The sequence below is a fragment of the Phaenicophaeus curvirostris genome, chromosome 2 (genome assembly GCF_032191515.1).
Source record: "Phaenicophaeus curvirostris isolate KB17595 chromosome 2, BPBGC_Pcur_1.0, whole genome shotgun sequence".
Taxonomy (NCBI): Eukaryota; Metazoa; Chordata; class Aves; order Cuculiformes; family Cuculidae; genus Phaenicophaeus; species Phaenicophaeus curvirostris.
The window spans coordinates 109300128-109321644 of NC_091393.1; the positions used below are offsets into that span (position 1 = coordinate 109300128).

The 21517-nt window shown below is 39.4% G+C and overlaps 1 protein-coding gene across 29 annotated transcripts in view; it reads left to right on the plus strand.

The window, feature by feature from the left end:
* The window catches only part of NRXN1 (neurexin 1), a 790728-nt gene that overhangs the window by 675712 nt on the left and 93499 nt on the right, over positions 1-21517 (plus strand). For 18 of the 29 annotated variants that reach the window (XM_069850390.1, XM_069850392.1, XM_069850395.1 and 15 more), the window contains 2 exons: positions 8094-8183; positions 9608-9927. In XM_069850390.1, coding sequence (XP_069706491.1) covers positions 8094-8183; positions 9608-9927 — 410 coding nt within the window. The remainder of the gene's footprint in view (positions 1-8093; positions 8184-9607; positions 9928-21517) is intronic. The other 11 variants (XM_069850405.1, XM_069850407.1, XM_069850409.1 and 8 more) reach the window with 1 other exon arrangement.

The following is a 21517-nucleotide window of genomic DNA, read 5'->3' on the forward strand; positions in this document are numbered from 1 at the left end:
GATCATCCAGATTGCTACCTGGGCAAAAGTCAGAATAACACATTCAGTAGTTGCTATCTTATATCCAGCTAATTTTAGATACAGTCAGGTTGAAATATTCTCCCTATTCCAGCTGCTGAAAACCTATTGAATAAGAAACTGCTTGCAGTCAACTTATGGTTAAATTTCTATAGGGAAAGTAAGCTTAGCTTCTGTGACATTATGATTTAGAAACAGTCCAGTGCCCTTTTACCTGGGAGAACTGCAAAATGTCACTCTTCAAGTGATGTGGGGCAAGGTACTGTACTTGTAACAATTCATATTTTATACTTTAATCTTCCTCTTTAATGATTTCTATCAATTTTCCTACCTATTTTAGCAGCAGCCATACAATATTAGCTCCTTAAATGCTTCACAGGCAGTACAAAGGATCTTTTTAAAACTCCTGATAACAAAACATGACCTTTAATTTATCAGAGGAGTCCTGTGTTTTCTTATCTCCTCCTTGTTGCTTTTCATCTTCTCTTGCTTGCTTTTGATACAATACACCCATCTCTCAAAGTAAGCAATTCAACACTGCACAGCCTGAGACAGATATTGCATTACAGTGAGGAAGCGAGAGTCAGGAAGTGCACACTCTTTGTTTAATTACTAATTAATCCAGTGAAAAAATAATCAAAACCAAAACAAGGCGGAAGGTAGTTGATTTGAAGTGAAGGTCTGGATCTCCCTGAGAGGTTAATGATAGCTCTTAGGTCTGTCCTGTAGAAAGTTGTAAGAATATGATTTGGGATTTCTAATATGCAAGCATAAAACAAGGATCTTGCAGGTGAACATGAGATGTTTTGGTACAGTCTGTAGTATCAGTGGAATGAGGATCAACTGACAAATACATCTCCCAATACATCATAGAATCATACAATCATTAAGACTGGAAAAGACCTCTAAGATAATTTAGTCCAACCATCACACAACATCACCATGCCTACTAAGCCACGTCGCAAAGTGCTGTGTCTACATGCTTTTTGAATATCTCCAGTGATAGTGACTCCACCACTGCCCTGGGAAGCCTGTTCAAGTGCTTCACCAGTCTTTCAGTAAAGAAATTTTTCCTAATATCCAGTCTAAATCTCCCCTGGCACAACTTTAGCCAATTTCCTCACTTGTAACCTGGGAGAAGAGACCAACACCCACCTCACTACTTTTAGGGAGCTGCAGAGAACGATACGGTTTCCCCTCAGCCTCCTCTTCTCCAGGCTAAACAGCCCCAGTTCCCTCCGCTGCTCCTTATTAAAGTTGTGCTCCAGACCCTTCACCCTCTGTTGCCCTCCTCTGGACAAGCTCCAGCAGCTCAATGTCTTTCATGTACTGAGGAGCCCAAAGTCAAACACAGAATTCAATATGCAGCTTCACCAGTGCTGAATATAGGGGCATGATCACTTCCCTGCTCTTGCTGGGCACACCCTTTTTGATAGAAGCCAGGATGCTTTTGGCCTTCTTGGCCACGTGGGCACCACTACTGGCTTATATTCAGCTTCTGTTGACCAGCACCCCCAGTTCCTTTCGTCCGGGGCAGATTTCCCGCCACACTGCCCCAAACCCAGCGCGTTCCATGGGGTTGTTGTGACCCAAGTGCAAAACCTGACACTTTACCTTGTGAATGCCATACAACTGGCCTTTGTCCATTGACCCAATATCTGGTAATTGGATTCTTCTTTAAGGCAACCTAAGTTTTGCTTTGTGTTATAAGCCAACAATGAGATGTTTCACCCTCACAAGAAGACTGCTGTCAGTCATTCCATGGCAGAATATCATCTTGGAACACCCAATATTCACTATAAGGAATTTGGGAATCCCTGTTACTTGAAAGGGGCCATGTTATGGTCATTTAATTTGAACATGACAGGTTTGACACTGTGAAGTCTGGATAAGTAACACATCATGATTGTTTCTGTTTTATAGGTTAACTCTTCTGGAACAAGGTATGGCATTGTAGATTTGCAGCCATTACTTATACAATAGTCTTCAAGACTGACCGCTATGTCCTTCATCTCTCCCAACTCATCATCCTACACATTGCAACAGGTGTAGCTGGCATATTTTAGCAAAAGAAAAAGACATACAACTTTATTTGATCCATTCAGAACTGGATATATATAGATACTGGATAGCTAAGTCTGTAAGCACTCGACAAAAATTTGAGTTTGACCAATGTCAGAGTCCCCCACAAATGCCATGATTTCCTGGGGTGGACCTGGACCCCTTGTCCTTTGCTCCATCCAACCCAGTCTCATGCTTGTATATTCTGGACCTAGAGGGATGTGATTGAAAAAGGGATATTGTGTTTGCAGTTATAAAGGCAAGTTTATTGATGGCTGCTGAGAACAAGTTGCTTGTGGATAATAGTAGGGTTCTTTATGAAGGCAACAGGCAGGATCGGATGATGGGCTGTGCTGCAGACTATTTAGGAGTTATATTTGTTAGGAGCAAGACTTGCTAGAGGTCTACAGTGGCAGATAAAGTAAGGAAATGCTCTAGTACACCCTACTCACTGTGCATGCGAGCATACTCGGAGGGCTCCGCGGCATCCATTTGGGTGGGGAGCCTAAGCAACCTTTCTAAGGGATCTTTGGTCAAGCAGAGCAATGCAGATGTAGCCACTGAATTCCTTAGATGACAGCTGAAGACTATTTAAATTCAAATCTTAATATAGCTTTAGAGAATGTCTGTATTTTGGCTGTTTGAAATGAATTACAGTCTGATTCTGTTGTATTGTTAACATCAATTTACCTTGCAACTCTGATGATACTGTAAGCATCCACGTATGGCCAGGACATGGAACCAGTGTGAACACCAGCATAACAAAATTACTTGCAAATGATATAAAACATTGTGCTTGCAATTGATAGCCCTTAAAATATCACTTCTTTTTTTTCCTGGGAAGAGTCAAGCTATACATGCAAAATCATCTGTTGTGCAAATTCTAGACTGCAGTCTTTGCTTCTTTAGTTTATTTCAACACTAATATATATTTGTATATGCAAGTGTGGGTGTGCAGATGTGATAGATGATTCGAACGATCTTTAGTATGAGCTGTTACTGAGATAATGTTACTCAGACAGTTTCCTATCCTAGCTAGGCTAGTAAATGAAAGCACAGTATGGGCTGTTTGTCCCTGCACCACAGAGCTGCTGTGGCTCTCTTCCATCTGTGCAGCTCACACTTCAGCCAGGTTTCATCCCTCACTGTATCTGGAGGAATGATATAGGTATCTGCCTTCCCCTTGTGGATGTCAGGGGAGTCATGATTCAGAAATAGCAGTGTCAAAATCATGATGAGCAAATCCAGGAGAGGGAGGTTGTTTATAGGTGGAGATAGACTTTGGTTTCATCACTGTTATTTATTTCCCTAGTAGATCACTGAGAATAACAAGATGAATTTGTATTCTTATAATGAGTTTGTTTCAAACAAAATATTCTCTACTCTAGGTTGCTCTTCACAGACTCTCGATTTTTAACCTTCCTACTTCTTCTCTTTCAAGAATGCTGCTATTTCACATCAATAACTGACATCTTTATTTCAGAGAACAAAATAGAATTACACTCCATCACTGGCAATATAATAAATCAGGAGGGATAAAATACATATTAGTGAAGTTCATACAGTTGGTTTGTCCCAGCTGACCTATAGATATAAAGGTATGATTAAAGTTTTTTTGGACTGCTTCTTCTCAATCTCGCCACAAGATTTAGCTCCGACTCAAAGATTTGACCTTTGCTGCTCCTATCTTCTTACTTTAATTCTTTGGAATTATTGTTATTCCCTTGAAGCCTGTGCAGAATTAACACTGTATTGTGACAAAGTATTGTCTGTTTGGCACAAGAATGAAGCCATCTAGAATTCTTTCGGGTTAGGCAATGTCACTGTGCACAACCTGAATGAATAATTTCCACTCGTCTTTTTTAATCAAAGAAATCTCAGCTATATAACCAAGAAATGTCATGCTGGATAGTCGCATAGCTGTCTATAATTAAACTTTAGGCATATCAGTTGTTTTTTATGAATTATGGTTGAAAAGCCTGCCTGCCAGAGCACTTAATCTTTCAGACAGATAACAGATATAAAATCTCAAAGCCACAGGTTTATTCAGAGTATGAAAATATTTATGAACCTTCTTGGAAGTGCTTTTAAGGTAGAAGTTCCTTATGGTTCACCATATTGGTAAAAACAAGCATAAATAAAGGAAGCACGAAAAATATACACTGAATCTTCCTGAGGAAAACAATATGTGGTATTTATGTTTGCCCAGCTGGTGTTGATTGCCAGAGGTAGGGTAAATGTATATAGTTTTACCGAGTTCATAGATTCATAGAATGGTTTGAGTTGGAAGAGACCTTATAGATCATCCAGTTGCCATGGGCAGGGACACATTCCACTGGGTCAGGTTGCTCACACCTGGCCGTGAACACCTCCAGGGATGAGGCACCCATGACTTCTCTAGGTAACCTATGCCAGTGCCTCACAGTATAAAATTTCTTCCTAATACCTCATGTAAATCCATATGCATAGTAGCTGGTTGTACAACCCAAACCGGATGTTTGGGAAGAAGCAGTTATTGAAAAGATGTATTTTTAACAATGTAATAGTAGCATAAGTGTTGGTTTTAATGTCATTTCCATTATTGTCAAGGCTACATATCATTTTTTGAATTTAGGTGTTACCTATGTGTCTACCAGCTTCATCATTACTATACCTGTGTGTTCTTGAAACTAAATCTGGATAAGTTCCACACCATTTCTCCCTAGCCCTTCCATCTGTATTATGTATTAGAAGAATTTAAAATAATGTAATAGCCTGAAATTCAGATGCATTTAACAATGCACTTTTCCTCTGATGAGGGACAGACTAATATAATCAGCAATTATTTTTTGTGTGTGTGTGACCTTTACAAATCCAATGCTTATTACCTTGCTTTTCATTTGTGTTTTGCTCCCAGTGGTGCAAGACTGCTGCAGATAGTATAAAACATAATTTATAGGTAGAATCACATTATAATAGAGTGCAATATTCTCAGAAAACGTATGTACTGCATGGATTTTTTAATGACATAATTCAAAGAAATGTTTAAGATGGTCAAGACTAAATATATGCTGTAAATTCACAGAGGAGTTTCTATGATCACCATAGAGATGTCTTGGAGCAGCTGCAGAGGAGAGAAAGTGGAGGCAGCAATAAACCTTGTCTAGGCTAAATCCCATGTTAGTAATAGAATTACAATAGAGAGATGCCATGGCATTAGGGATCCAGACTGGTGAGTGCAGAGGGTCCTTCTACCATATGTACCTAATTTACACCCCGTGGCTGAATAAGAAACATTGCCTCACCTATGTGCCTGGGAAGATCATGGAACAGAACCTCATAGAAGCTGTGCTAAAGCACATAGAAGACATGAAGGGGGTTCAAGACAGCCAGCATGGCTTCATCAAGGGCAAGTCCTGAGTGATCAACCTAGTAGATTTCTATTGTGGGATAACCACATCAGTGGATATGGAAAAAGTAATTGATATAATCTATCTGGTCTTCAATAAAGCCTTTGACGTGGTCCCCCACAACATTCTTCTCTCTAAATTGGAGAGATATTGATATGATGGGTGGACTGTTCGGTGGATAAGAAACTGGTTGAATGGTCGTATTCAGAGAATTCTGGTGAATAGCTCAACATACAGAAGGGGACCCATGACAAGTGGTGTCCCTCAGGGGTCCATACTGGGACCAGTGCTGTTTAATATTTTCATGCATGATATAGACAGTGAGATCGAGCATACCCTCAGCAAGTTTGCAGATGACACCAGGCTGAGTGGTGTATTTGTCACACCAGAAGGACAGGATGTCAACCAGAGGGACCTGGACAAGCTGGAGAAGTGAGTCTGTGAGAACCTCATGAGGTTCAACAAGGCTAAGTGCAAGGTCCTCCGCCTGCGCCAGGGCTTTCCTCAGTTTCAGTACAGGATGGGGAAGGATGTGATTGAAAGCAGTCCTGTGGAGAAAGATTTGGGGGTGCTAATTGATAAGAAGCTCAACATGAGCTAGTGATGTGCACTCGCAACCCAGAAGGCCAACCGTATCCTGGGCTGCATCAAAAGAAACATGACCAGCAGGTCAAGAGAGGTGATTCTGCCCCTCTACTTCACTCTCTTGAGACCCCACCTGGAGGTTTGTGTCCAGTCCTTAAATCCCCCGCATAAGGAGGATATGTAACTGTTGGAATAGGTCTAGAGAAGGGCTACAAAGATGATCATAGGAACGGAGCACCTCTGCTATGATGACAGGCTGAGAGAGTTGAGATTGTTCAGCTTGGAGAAGAGAAGTATATTGGGAGATCTTATAGAGGCCTTCCTGTGCCTGACGGGGGACCGCAATAAAGCTGGGGAGGGACTTTTTACAAGGGCATGTAGTGATAGGACTAGAGGCAATGGCTTTAAATTGGAAGGAGGAAGATTTAGATTAGACACTAGGAAGAAATTCTTCATTATGAGTGTAGTGAGCTATGTCCATGCTAAACTAAACGTGAAACATGGAACATAGCAATGCATGTAACTGTAGAATAAGCATGGGCATAAACCCACCATAGTTTTTAGCACAGCATCTGTTACTCTTGCTGTTTCCAAGGGCTGTGGTACCAATTGCTCCCTGCAGGCCTGTTATGGCTTCTGATGCTGATAGTGAGGGTAATCGTATGCCAAACTAGAATATTGCTTTTCTGAATTTAGGTAATTCTTTGGTTTTATAGTTAGCAGTGGGATCCTTTTAGCTCAAGAAAATATATTTCTGAGTATCATGTGGGTTGCTGCATTCTGTACTTAATTTCCCCTTCACAGGACTTGATTTGTTTGTGAGGTTTGAAGCAAGAAACGGTGTGCACATTTAAGCTAGTAAGACTGACATTGGATTCAGACCTGAATTAGAAATGACTGCTTTTTGCTTATCTGGCTCTTCTTATTTCTCAGGTTCTTTTCTAATATGACCCAGTACAATGGAAGAAAAAGGTATTGTTTGTCTAAGATACTACTGCCACCAAAAACTGTACATTGGAGGAAATATTTTGGTTTACTATTCTCCTATGAAAAGTTCTAAGTAGAAGACAGGGTTTTCTGAGAGATCATACCCATATCAAGCAAACACAAAAAGCTATAAATAGAAATAAAGATTTAAAGTGGTTTGCTAATTTTTCCTTGTTGTGTGATATTTTTCTGACTGTACCAGCCTTATTTTATCCCATCATTTTATTTAAAAAGGTCAAAGATCTCTGCATGGACTGAGAATAGGTATGGTTGGCAAATATGACTAGATTGTGGTTTTCATTGATGAGTTCTGGTCAGTTCTTAATTTGAAACCCTCTTGCTAAATTTTAAAAGGTTTCCCCATTTCAGAACCAGGCTACCTTTCAGCAAGTCACTTTTGTCAAAGCCTTGGTGTTCCTTCAAGACGTTGTCAATGTGTCCTATGAGAATGCACAAATGGTGAATACTCTGGTCTGTTCTGTACCGTATATATTAGTTATTTATTTAAATGAAGCAAATAAGAATGTGTTTTTTCTGACTAGGAAATAAGTTACATCAGGTCTGTTTGTAGACAGCAGAAGTAAGTGTGACTTAGATGGTGATGAAGAGTTGTGTTCTTCTTTAAATGACTAATTTGGAGTGAGAGATTGGATGTCTTTGGGAAACTTAAACCTGTTTCACCTGAACATGTTTAACTAGTTAATAAGAAACATCAAAAAAGACAAAACCCTGAAGTCAATGATCATTTTTTTGTAAAGCCATTCGATGATGTTTAAATTTGGTTTTTTGGGGTCTGTCTATAACATAAGTTTAATAACCTAGCTCAAATGCAGAATTCTAATTTTCAATTAACATAGGAATAATTTTGTTTGCTAAAATAAAATAAATGAATGAATGAAAAGTCTGAACCATGAAATGTTTTAGGTAGCACTTTTTAAAATTCCAAATTTCAAAAAATCATGTGGCAACTGTATAGCTCAAGCTTTAAGTATTAACTTTTAACCTTTGACCTTACAGATTTTAACCAATGAAATGTCTCTTTAAACTTTAAAGGAAACAATGATAACGAGCGCCTGGCGATTGCTAGACAGCGAATTCCATATCGACTTGGTCGAGTAGTTGATGAATGGCTACTCGACAAAGGTAAAAAACATTGATTAAAACTTCAAATAAAACAATAATTTGAACATAACCAAGTAGTGCTTCATTGTAACACTAATAAACATAAAAAATAAATTTCAGTAAAACTAAATTTAAAACAAATTTAAAACAGTAAAATGTAGCGTAATATTTGCATACCTTGTATAATAATTTCTATACATTTCTAGAAGTACCAGCTGTTTAATAATCTTACCCTGTTAACTTAAGGTTAAAGGGACTGTTAAATATAATCCACTAACTCTATCTATGAAGGTACTCATAGCAAACATTAACCAAAAATTATAAATCGATCATAGATTACATGACATGTTCCAGCATCTAAATTATTAACTAAAATATATATGTAGTTATGATATCTTCATTATGGTCCTGACAAAAAAAATTTGTTTAAACTGTAGGTATCTTAAATAGAGGGCAATATGACTTGCCAATCAAAATGAAGTCCCTTTAACGTTTGCAATCTTCTAAGGGGATTTTGGAACAAACACGAATTAAAACAGAACTTAAAGTTGTGTGCATGCTTTTTGTGAAGCAGAAACCAATCTGCTAACATGAATTTATTACTAAGAGTGGTACTGTTGCTGCGGATTTCTCTGTGTAACGGAAATGTTCCATGATTTCTCCATTGGTATGTGTATCATTCCTGAAGCCGCTTTTACATTGAAACCCTTTTATTTGAATCTATAGCCTTGCTGAAAGCCAATCAGACATCTATTTCTGAATCTATACCTCACTCAGTGTGACCCACGTGTTTCTTTTCAGTGTGTATGTTGAAGGAAAACCAACATTTAAATACAAAAAGGAAATATTAAATTAAAAGCATAAATATTTTATTCACTTATAGAGATACAACAGATTACTGCATAACATATTCTTTAAAATTCGCTTGACCTAGTGATTCCTTGGCATATATAAACTTTCCCTCTGTGTATATACATATTTGTTTATGTCTATACAGATATTATCTCACCTGTACACACCTAAAGCTATAGGCCTTATGCTCTATTGGGTGGACAAAGCTTTGAAACGTTGGCAGGCTCGAAGCAAAAATAATCTTAAGGAATTAGAAACCTGGCATGCTTGACACACACCAAAAGCTTAACACTGCTTGCAGGTAAAAGGGAGAGTGGAATCATTTGTAGCACTCAGAATATTTGCAAATGTATTTGATTGGCCTTTTAGCAAAAAATATAATCCCCAAGCGTCGTAAATTAAGAAAAATGCAAATGCTCTCCAAATTTATGCATTTCATGGACACCTCATTAAAAAGCAATGAATTATGAGTCAAATCCTTTTCTTATAGTTTATTGCTCTCATTATTCACCCCATGAAAATCTGTTATCACTCGTGTAGAGAATGGTGTTCGCAGTCAACATTTTTGCATGTATATAATGTTATCTTCACAGGGCGTCAGCTCACAATCTTCAATAGCCAAGCAACCATAAAAATTGGAGGCAAGGAACGTGGCCATCCTTTCCAAGGCCAGCTCTCTGGTCTTTACTACAATGGCTTGAAAGTTCTGAATATGGCAGCAGAAAATGATGCCAACATCGTGATAGATGGAAATGTGAGACTTGTTGGTGAAGTGCCTTCCTCTATGACAACTGAGTCCACAGCCACAGCGATGCAGTCAGAGATGTCCACATCAGTCATGGAAACAACAACCACTTTGGCCACAAGCACCGCTAGAAGAGGAAAGGCCCCAACAAAAGAACCTATTGGTCAGGTTAGTCAGTTTCCTTGCTTTTTTTCCTGTCTTTGAGTGTGGCTTCTTGTATCAGATCCACTCTGTAGATGACATGTTCCTGATGAAAAAAATGCATGAATTACAGATAAAAGTTCTGTACCATACATGGCTCATGGATGTGATGTTGATCAGCATTTAGAAGGAAAATAAGGGCTTAGCTGTTCTTCTATATTAGATAAACTTACCAGTTCAGATTCTTGTTGTGCTGAGTTCTATTGTCATGTGGTACATATTTTTAAATACTCTTTCTTCTTTTGATGACTTATATCGATGATTTTCGGTGTAGGGATGCAGGATGTCTGAAATTAGAGATGATGAAGTGAAGTGGTGGGTTTATCCTTGGGGCAGAGAAGAGTCCAAGTTTGAAAAGGGAACAGGAAGGAGGTGTGAAGACAAAAAGTTGGAAGAGGCTGGAAAAGAAAGAATTAGCTTCTCTAGTCTCAAAGGAATTGGTTTCTGTAGACCCACCACTGTTCATCTTCTTCCTCAGAAGAGTAAGCAATGGCTTCAGAGGGAATTAAAGGCTCTGCACGCTGGGAGACTCGGGCTCCAAGTCAGAGGATGTCATTTACTGTTTGTTGAGGTTAATTGTATCTTATGAATGCAGTGATATATTTAGAAGCTTTCAGGTTTTGTCAGGATGTCTGTGTAATAAATATGTAGGAGGATTTAATTATTGGGAAAGGAGAGGAAAAAAACAGGTGAGTGAATGAAGTACCTTCATCCTGTGGATACCCTAAGTAACAGCATTCAGATGTGCTTTAAATACCTAAAACTTACCAGGATGTTTGTGTGGCAGAGATAATTCATTTATATTTATTTTGCCTAAAAAACACTAACAAAACCCTCGAACAACAACAACAAAACAATACAAAAAAACACTCCACCCCACCCCCAAATAAAGTACCCTGCTTAAATCTTTCCCTCTGTTCACTTGGTTCATGTGCTTGTTTCTTTGTCCATGTGCATGCAGCCGTGGCAGCTGAGCTCTGAGGTCCAGAAGTAGGACAAGGAGCCAAGGAAGTGTCATGAGCCATAGAGAGGAAAAGGGGCACAACATGATGTATGAGGTTAATTTTCTCAAGAGTGGAGCCAAATGTGATTAGACTGAGATTCTGAGGTTAAGTTGCCTGTTTTCTTTGTGAAACCTCAACTCGCTGTCTGACTATGATTGAGGTGTTAAACTCCACACTTTAACTCTTCTTTCTGTGTATTGTTGTATACTTTATAGTATGGACTGAAAACTACAGCAATGTAACAGTAAGAATTACTGTTTTATAAACTGAAAAAAACCCATTTAAGTTAAAAGTGAGACTTTAAAACAGGTTTTATGCATTCCTTTGTTTATTTGAAGTACGTGAGGATCCAATGTAGGGGGAGGGCAGAGGCAGCAACTAAAAGCCAACAGGAGATACACCACCTAAGCTGCCTCCATAGAATGGCATTCACTGTAGATCATAGAATCACAGAATGGTTTGGGTTGCAAGGGGCCTTAAAGATCATCCAGTTCCAACAGTTCCATATCCTTCTTATGTTAGAGATTCTTGAATTGGACACAATAAGTGGGGTCTCACAAGTACAGAGTAGAGGGGTAGAATCACCTCCCTCGACCTGCTGGCCACACTTCTTTTGATGCAGCCAAGGACAGAGTTGGCCTTTTGGGCTGCGAGGACACATTGCTGACTCATGTCGAGCTTCTCCTCAGTCATCACCCCCAAGTCCATCTCCACAGGGCTGCTCTCAATAACATCATCCCCCAAAATACCGTAGAATCATACAGTGTTTGCAGTTAGAAGGGACCTTAAAGATCAACCAGTTCAAGCACCCTGCCATGAGTAGGGACATCGTGAGCATGGGCTCTTCGATGTCCTACCATTGCAAGACTCTTGCAGGCTCCAGGGGCAGCCAGACTTGCAGAGCATCTCATCAAAGCAGGTTCTGAGCGTGAGTTGGGCTGGTGTGATTGCTGGATGCTGCCCATTTGAAACAACTTGGCAGGAATATTTCTGTATCTAAGAGCCTGAAATCAACATTCCTGAGGAAGACATTCAGCATCAATGCCATTACAGCACATGGAATTCCAAGTCTATAACTGAGTCCTTCTAGCCATTAATAATACAGCATATTTAGCTATGTCTAAACATCCTGCCTGGTAGGATCTGTATTGTCATCACAACTATATGCTTAATTAGCCAGGGACCGCACTGGAATGCAGTTTGCAATCAGGCCTGTGATTTGATTTAGGGAGATTTATGACATACCGAAATCAAAGCTGAAATTTGGCTGCAGGATGCTATGTTATTCATGAAAAAGCTCAGAACTAAGGAGGTACCAGATTAAACTAGCAACATAATTTCTTCTCTTTATTAATACCTGTTTTCTTATTCAGCTTGTATGTAATGATTTCTGCACTAGTGACCCACAGGACTCCCATGGGTCTGTCCTGTGGGGTGCTGAGTAATCACTTTCCATCTTGATGTCACTGGGAGATGAAGGCACTCACCATCGCATGGAAAAATCTACTTTTAATTGCTGCATTCACTTCCATTTTTGTCCTTTATATTTCTTCCTGAATTTTATTTATATATAACCTCTGTGAGGGTGTCAGCTACACTGATGTGTGGTAATGCACAGAAGAAATGTTACCTTTCTAGCATTAATTAGTTTGCTGAGGAAAATATGCAGCTCAACAGCAGTGCTAATGAAAAAACCCTCACATTACTGCAAACCAGTGCATGTCTGAAGTAGAATGCAAGCAAATGATCTAATCAGTGAGAGATTGTTTGCTCCATTTGCAGAGGTATTGAATTCAATTAAAGATTACAATATTTAAAGATCATTTAAGCATCTATTTATAGGAAAGGTGCTTTTAAAAAAACCATAATGTTAGTGCTTAAATTGATGGAGTGTGTGTTTCTCAGCCAGATAGCCAACTAATGCAATATGGGATACAAGATAGAAATGAAGGACATGGATCTGTCATAGTGAGTCCAGAAGAGGCCAGGAAGATGATCCAAGGGCTGGAGTACCTCCCGTATGAAGACACGCTGAAAGAGTAGGGGATGTTCAGCCTGGAGAAGAGAAGGCTCCAGGGAGACTTTATAGTGGCCTTCCAGTACTGAAATGGGCTACAGGAAAGCTGGAGAGGAGTTCTTTATCAGGGAGACAGGATGAGGATTAATGTTTTTAAGATGAAAAGAGGGGATATTAAGAAGAGCTATTGGGAAGAAATATCTTCTGGGTGGTGAGGCAGTAGCAGAAGTTCCCCAGAATAGTTGTGCATGCTCCATTCCTGGAGGTGTTCAAGGCCAAGCTAGATGAGGCTTTGAGCACCCTGATGCAGTGGAAGGTGTCTCCTGCCCATCGAAGGGCGGTTGGAGCTACATGATCTTTAAGGTCCCTTCCAACCCAAACCATTCCATGATTCTATAATACTTCCACAAAATATACTAAATACTGTTCTGCATGATTTTAGTGGATAAGGTCTTAGCACTTCTGGGTAAAAAAAACAGTGTGCTTTTTGTTAGTGACTCTGCTCTAAATGAAGATTTTCCTTACTTGGAGGCTGTATCATATTATAACAATGGATGTTTTGGTGATGACGGACATCTTAATTATTATACCTATAAATGTAGATTCTCCTAGAGGAGAAAGACACTCAAAGCCTATTGAAAGTCAGTGGTAGGTGAATGCCTCATTTTCCTCAGTGCCTTAAAAATCCCACCATTCCCCCCCTCTCTGATTGTAACGGCATCTCGAGCTGTCAGCTATCATGCGACACACTGCACAAACACAGAGAATTACAGCCTCTGTCTCAAACAGCTAACAGAATAAAAAAGGTATCAAGTAAGAAGTTAAAAAAGAAGGAAATTTGGATGCAGGAAGAAGAAGGAAATAAAGTAAGTATTGTGCTCTTTCAGTATTAAAATCTATGTGTGGATTTGCAGCCATTGTGGCAGGGATAGTTTACTGCCTGTTTTTTGATGCAGGCTAATCAGATAGCAGCCCCCGAGCTGTCCTGAGAATCAATGCATAACTTAGTGTAGTCTCTGAAGCAGCAATGTAAGGACTGAGCTACACAGTCTGTCCCAGTTGAGCCATTGGTGCAAAATCACCATCGATTCAGAGAGGTTTGCTCTTCTTTGCTCCTCACTTTACCATTAATGTTTGGGGAACCCATAGCCACTGGCGTGGGCACTGAGGCTTGCAGGAGACGTCCTTCACTCCCCCAGCAGTAGATGGGAGGAGACTCAAAATATCTGAGCATGAGAAGAAATCCCCAACTGTTACAAGAATAGGAGTTACGTTAAGTGAAAATATGCAGCTGTGTTGCTAATTTTTGATGCACCTTAAGTACGCAGTGGGGCTCAGAAATCCTGAACATCTATGAGTATCATCCTCTTTATGAAATTATTGAGCAAAATGATATCGTTAAGTTATTTTTCTCTTTTATTTTTTACTCTTTTTTTTTTTAAAGTCGCATTTGCAAGTTTTTCTATTCAATCATGAAGGCAATAAACTTCTTTTAAAATTGAAAACAAAGGAGATTCATGTGTTGTATAACTCCAGGAGCCAGAACGTTAGGCAGAATATTGAGTACTGCAAAGTTTGCAATAAAAATTGCACGAGTTGGCAGAAGCAGAAAGGCTTCAAAAGGACTTTGAGTATGGGTTTTGCTTGAATTAGGATAGCACAATCAGGCATTTAGTATCTCTCTGGCGATGCTTTGTGGATCTGTATTAACTGGAAATCATAAATAAAGTGATAGTAAATCAAGAATAATATGCTCACTTCTCCTCTGTTTCCAAGGGTTTGATGATGACAGCCCATGCACAGAGCAGCCGCTGCTCTCATGCATTGGAAGCTGTTTCTGAAAGTTGTGTGCAAAATAGCCTTTTTTATTTTTCATAAGGGACTCTGGCAGTCCTCTTTGTTCTCATCAGAGTGGGCTCTTATCAATAACACAAAGCCACTTAACCATCAATTGCAGTGTACTGTGAGATGATTGCATATTTTGGAACAATAGGCACTGATTTTTTGGTCAAGCAGAATTAAATTTACTTCATATTAAATTGATGAGCTGAAATTCGGTCAGTTGTCTTGGAGGGCATACATCAGGTGAAGGGTACATTTCTTTACATGTACTGAAGCAGCAGATTTGAATGGTAATCATCATTGCAGGGACAATGACAGGCTTGGCTCAGAAGCTTAACCTGCCAAATGAACACAAGCATGTGCAAGAGACAGGGGTGTTTTCGATAGAAAGAGTTCGATTTTAAGAATGGTAGTTGAGTACATGAACTCTAAGCAGGATAGTAAATGCAAATATATTTTATGGAGACACACTAATCATGAAATGAATGTTCTTAACAGCAGGATGTTTTCCACCCATCTTGGTTTAAAATTGTCTGCTGTATGGTTTGCGGTTCTGTTTCTTATACGCAAGGGTTAGGTTCTTTCTGTGCCTCTGCGTTGCTGCTTCTCACTCTGGATGTTCACACCAGCCAGTCCACAATTCATCAGTCCCAGTAGGCAGAGCTATTCCCCAGGGGTGAATCACAAGGATTTGGGTCAACAGATCCTTGCTACTGTAAAATGAACCCAATAACTTCCAACATCACGGTGCTGAGCACCCATACATGCTCACTAGATGACAGAAGCTGGGTAATTAAATTGTAAAGGACAAATCTCATTTGCAGTAGGATCTCTGAGCAAATATAGTAGTTGGAGAAGTGCTCAGGTTTTAATTGCAGGTAGACAGAAAAATAGCCAGGTGCATAGAACCCATGCCCCTGGCTTTGCTTTTTTGTTATTGTTGTTTAAATTGACATACCACGCTTTTCTAGTTTCTTCTAGTGAGTTTTTGTTAATTCTATTAATTATTTGAACACATAATTGTTTCACTCAGGTAAAAACTCTAAAAAATTAAAATAAGACAACTTGACCACTAAAATTCCCTAGCTACTTAATCACATCTGACTTTCCCATTCTCCTGCAAAGTATCTGCATACTGAATATTAGCTCTTCAGTTGGAACACTGAAGTTACATAAATAAAGTGGCTTTAGAAATACAGCTTTCAGGATACCCACATTCTGGGTTGGCTGATTGTTTTGTTGTTTTCAAGTATGACTTACATAATCACATGGTTTTCTGTCTGTCCCTCTTAATAAATATTGAATCCCTCCATTAATCCAGTCAATTCTGTCATTGGTATAAAGATTTTTGAGGACATTAGGTTCACAGAGAAGCCAGATTGTATGAGTTCTGGAGCTCACCCTGGTCTTCTGTTGCGTATTGTACAGCTTAGGATGACTGCTTAGAATGAAGTTTCCAAAGATTCTCTCAAAATCATGAATGCTTACATATTACTTCAATGTTTTTGAAAATCTTATCTGAAGACATTTATACATAAGTACCATAACTGAGTACCCTTAATGTGTAAGTTAGTTACTTAAGATGTATATGATTTTGTGTGTGTAGCCTTGCCATTAAACTTCTAAATAATAGCAATTGTTATTAGCTTTATACTCTTATAGAGAATTTTGCCTTGGAAAACAGAGCTTTCTGTCAAGCTCAGAGAATAAGACTCTGTTGTTGTTGTTGACATTTGATGGAGAGGAAGGGGTCGTACAGACAGTTTTTAGCACAGTGGGCCTCCAAATGTGAGTCTTACCCAGTCCCTCTGGAAACTACAGGCATGAAAATGCCTGAGCCTGATCACCAATGATGCTTTACTCTACCTTACAGTCCAGAGAAGACTAACATCTGTGCACACCGCTTTGTCTTTAGATGTGCTTTGGGTTAGCTTCAAGAAGCAACATGTAGCATGGTATGATGCATTTTGGTCAAGAAGACATGGTGTGAATCCTAGCCAAACAGGAGGGAATGGCCTCAAGTTGCATGAAGGGAGATTCAGATTAGGCATCAGGAAACATTTCTTCACCAAAAGGGTTATCAGACACAGGAACAGGCTGCTCAGGAAGGTGGTTGAGTCATCATCCTTGGAAGTATTTAAAAGACAAGTAGATGAAGTGCTCGGAGATCTGGTTTAGCAATGGACAGGGGTGGTTGGACTCAAAGGTCTTTTCCAACCAAGCAATTCTACGATTCTAGCCTTTCTGAGGTATAAACTGAGAAGGATCAGCATGGAGGTGACCCTCCCTCTTTCACTCTGTATCTTATTCTGGCTTAGCAATGGAGTTTTAAAGAATTAATGGAAACTTGGAAGTGTCTCTCACTGGCACCCCTCCACTGACATTCTTTCTGTGTTGTTGTTCAGTGAGAAAGCTGGGGGGGATAGGTTTCCAGTCTCTCAAAAGCCAAACCATGCAATTTCCTTTAAGCCACTGGGATATGTCCAAAACCTTGAGCACTGCTTTGAAATAAAGCCTCCACAGCGTGTATGCACAAGGAAAAAAATTGTTTGTAAATTCAATTACAGCATTGTTGGTATCCAAAGAGCCTCAAGACACTTGTCTGAATTGTTGATTAATTGGTTGCAAATCAAAGTTTCTTTTTAAGTTCAATTTGGGGAAAGAAGGATCTGAGGCCACTTGCAGTTTCGATTTTGTTGTGCTTTCATTTTCAAATGGCCAGGCTCATTTATTACAAAGTTTGCTTTATTATGTGGGGGTTTTAACCCAAATTGGTGTGATCTAGTTTCAAATTCTGACTCATTACAATTTTTAAATATGGTGAATTTTCAATTTCAAATATAATATCAATCCCAGCATTTTTTTCATTGCATGCTGCTCCTCTTTTCTCCTAATATGTTGCTCATGTCACATTAGCACTGTGATATTTCTAAAACCTCCCTTTGCATAATATGAGGCTTAGGATCTAATGGTTGCTGAGCAAAGTCATCTGCAAATTTACCCAGTGATGTTTTGTTGGAGAAGACTTTCCCTTGCATTCAGAAGGCCTTTTCTTCCAACCACTTAGAATCATAGAATGGTTTGGGATGGAAAGGACCTTAAAGCTCATCCAGTTCCAACCTCTGCGCCATGGGCACAAACACCTTCCACTGGATCAGGCTGCTCAAAGCCTCATCCAACCTGGCTGTGAACACCTTCAGGGAAGGGGCATCCATGACTTCTCTGGGCAACCTGCCTTTGGAAGGCTCCTCTAACTTGAAGCAGCGCTTAGTTCAGTTTCCTGCTCTGAATGTCTGCTGCTTCTCCTCAGTGCCTCCAACACACCAAATAAATATCAAGATGATATGGAAGTGGGATTGTTTCACCCAGGTGGAACAAGAGACTGTTGGTGACCTATAACTGTGCAGTCATGCAGCTGTTGCGCACTCTTCTGTGCTCAGGAGGGCTGAAAACACCTGGGTGGCACATAGTCACTACTGGTTTTTAAGAGCCTTACAGGATAGAAATCCTTGCATTGCGTCTGAGAGCTGCTGTTCTCCTGAGTCCCCTTATCATCTGCTGAAGCTGTGGTAAGTGTGAAGATCTTGCTAAACATTTCCTTTGGTGAATTTCTGTGACTGTAGTTCTGGTTGTTTTACATACTTTCAGAAAGCATGAAATAATACATACTAGTTCTTTCCTTTTGTGTCTGATTCCTCAGAGATGAGGGAAAGGAAGGAAGACCAAGTTGGGGTGGGACTCTCCCAGTGGCAGGAACCCAAAGCTCCACTCGCAGACCCCTGTGGCACTGCAGCAAAGCATCAGTCCTGCTGTTGCAGCAAATGCTGACTGCAATGGTTTCCATGCTCTCTGCATACGAGCAGTGCTCAGGTTAAATAATGCAGGTTGCAGTGTTAGATGTGTTTTTATGGCTGGCAAGGACCCATCTGCAACTGGATATTTTTGCTTTGTTGAACGTCAAATGTATATTAGGGCTTTTCAAAAAGTAGATGCTAATACCATATTATGTACTAGGGTTTCTTTAAACTTAAAGGTGACAGGAATCATAGAATCATAGAATGATTTGGCTTGGAAGCGACCTTTAAGATCATCCAGTTCCAACACTATTGCCATGGGCAGGGACAACTCCCACTAGACCAGGCTGCTCAAGGACCCGTCCAACCTGGCCCTCAATGATTCTTTCTGCTCACTTACTGTTATTAAGCACAAAATTCCATTCACAGGCTCACTCGCTTCGTAGACTGCAAATCACTTTATTTAATGAAATAACACTTGGGACTCTGTTCAGTTAATAAGCTAATATAGAAGGCTTATTCAAAAAACACTTTCTTTTTTTCTCCCTTTGTGTATTACCAACATCCTGCCTGCCTTGAATAAATCAATAATTATTTTATTACTTATTTAATTGAATTTATTAGCTAAAGTTGTCTTTAAGTATTTGGTTCCATTTGGTATTCAGCATTTGATCTGAATAGCTGGGCCATTGTTTCAGGCTTAGATAATTTCCAATAGTTACGTTTCCACGCTCTTTACCTACAGGATTTGCAGTCTGGTTACAAAAAATATTGCATACACGCATTGTATAATTTCTGCGTGGTTTCTGTTTCTTTTAACTACTCTGTCTTGAAATGTCCCCTTTTTTTTTGCAGTATGGTCTTGCATATATACACACACAAACACTCTTAAATACTTATGTATACACTGATGTATAAGTGTGTATATACATATATATATACACACACACTTACAAAAAGCCAGAGGAAGTTATTAGATTGGAATTGTTTTAATGCAAATGTGAACAGTAAAATTTCTCAAGTGATTCATGGAAGAAATGGGAGGTTTGCCATTTTCTCCCAAGAGGGAACACTAATGATGGGCAGGGATATCTGCATTGAGGAAGAGAAGAATTGAAGCTGACCCATGTCAAAAAATCCACTCTGTCCTAGAAGTCCATAGAAACATTGACTGAGAAATAGGAAGCTTTTCCTTAAAATCCACTCTGGAGGATGAGACAATATATTGACCAATTAAAGAGAAATCAAAGACGTAGGGGAAATGAGACCATCTTCTTTGAGTTCATCCTTCAGCAGCAAAGTAACTGTGAGAAGATGATGGGGTGAGGATGAAATCCATTAATGGCTTTGATGAGTTCTGATAGATTATTGAGGATTATGTCTGTATCCAGAAACAAAGAAGTGGAAAACCATGTTTTAGGAGAACACGTAGCAGATAAATTAGGAGTAACTCCAGAAAGAGCAGAAACTCTGTGGGAGGAAGCCCATGTGAAGAAATTGCATGGTGCTGACATACCCTCAGATCCAGGAAGAAAAAAGGCTTGCATGGGCAGCAAAACATGCAAAAATATAATGTCCTATATCATTTTGCTACGTCTTTTAATCTAGCCTTATACTAAATGTTTGGGATTTTGTGGGTGGATTGTGTCAAGAAGGAAGACTGAAGAGGTTGATGGGGTTGTTGAAATGCCCATCAGCCTGCACAAGGTTTACCTCAGCTCCCAGCATAACATTATAAATATAAAGAACACGTTTCTTCTGACATTTTCCTGCATTTAAAAAAAAAGGATGAGGTCAGAATAAATGGCCTTGGATGTATCTTTAATGATGCTTGCATGTTATTTTCAGTTTTTTAAAGCAGGGTATAAGTAGATTCTGTGATAATGTAAGTGAGTTTCCAGTGTCCAGGGAGCCATAGGTAACCCCAGTGATAATAGATTCAGGAGTTGATATATGCTTTTCTGTTCCAGCTACACCAAATGTGTTCAGTAAAGGTTATAATTATTTAGATTAACACTAGGACTTAGTTTTTTAATTCCAGAAGTATGGAATAGGACAATCTGAATACATTTTCTGTAGTTTTGATGGACATGCTAATTATTTAATCCATACTGAAGCATTATCAATACCTTTGTCTATCACACCACAGTGTAGGAGACCAGTGGTATCCAGATGTGTGTTGCCTTCTAAAAACAAGTATTTGCATATGTATTTGATATAAACAGAATATTTTAGTTATATTTTTGTGATGATGTCCAATTGCAACAGGAGAGCAAAAACACTTAAAATATTTCCCTGACAATTTTACTGACATTAACAATAGGGCAATGAGGCTGGTGAAGGGTTGGAGAACAAGTTTTATGAGGAGTGGCTGAGGGAATTGGGGCTGTTTAGCCTGGAGAAAAGGAGGCTGAGGGGAATCCTTATTGCTGTCTAAAATTACCTGAAAGGAGGTTGTAGTGAGGTGGATGCTCAACCAAGTAACAAGTGATAGGATGAGAGGAAATGGTCTCAGGTTACACCCTGGGAGGTTTAGACTGGATATTAGGATTTTTTTTTTTTGCTGAGAGGTGATGAAACACTGGAAGAGGCTGCCCAGGGAAGTGGTTAAGTCTCCATCTCTGGAGGTGTTCAAAAAGTGCATATATGTGGCACTTCGGGTCATCATTCAGGAGGCACATTGAAGTTATCCTGACGGCTGGACTGGGTGATCTAAGAGGTCTTTTCCAACCTTAACAATTCTATGAGTCTGTTCTTTGAGAGGAAGGTTTAGGATGGGATTATTGTTTCCCTCAATGAACTGATGGATGGAAGAAACATTTGCAATGATCCATATTATTCTTTCCATTTTTATCAGCAACACAAGAACATAGGAAAAGAAAGACTGGGTTTTTTTTGTT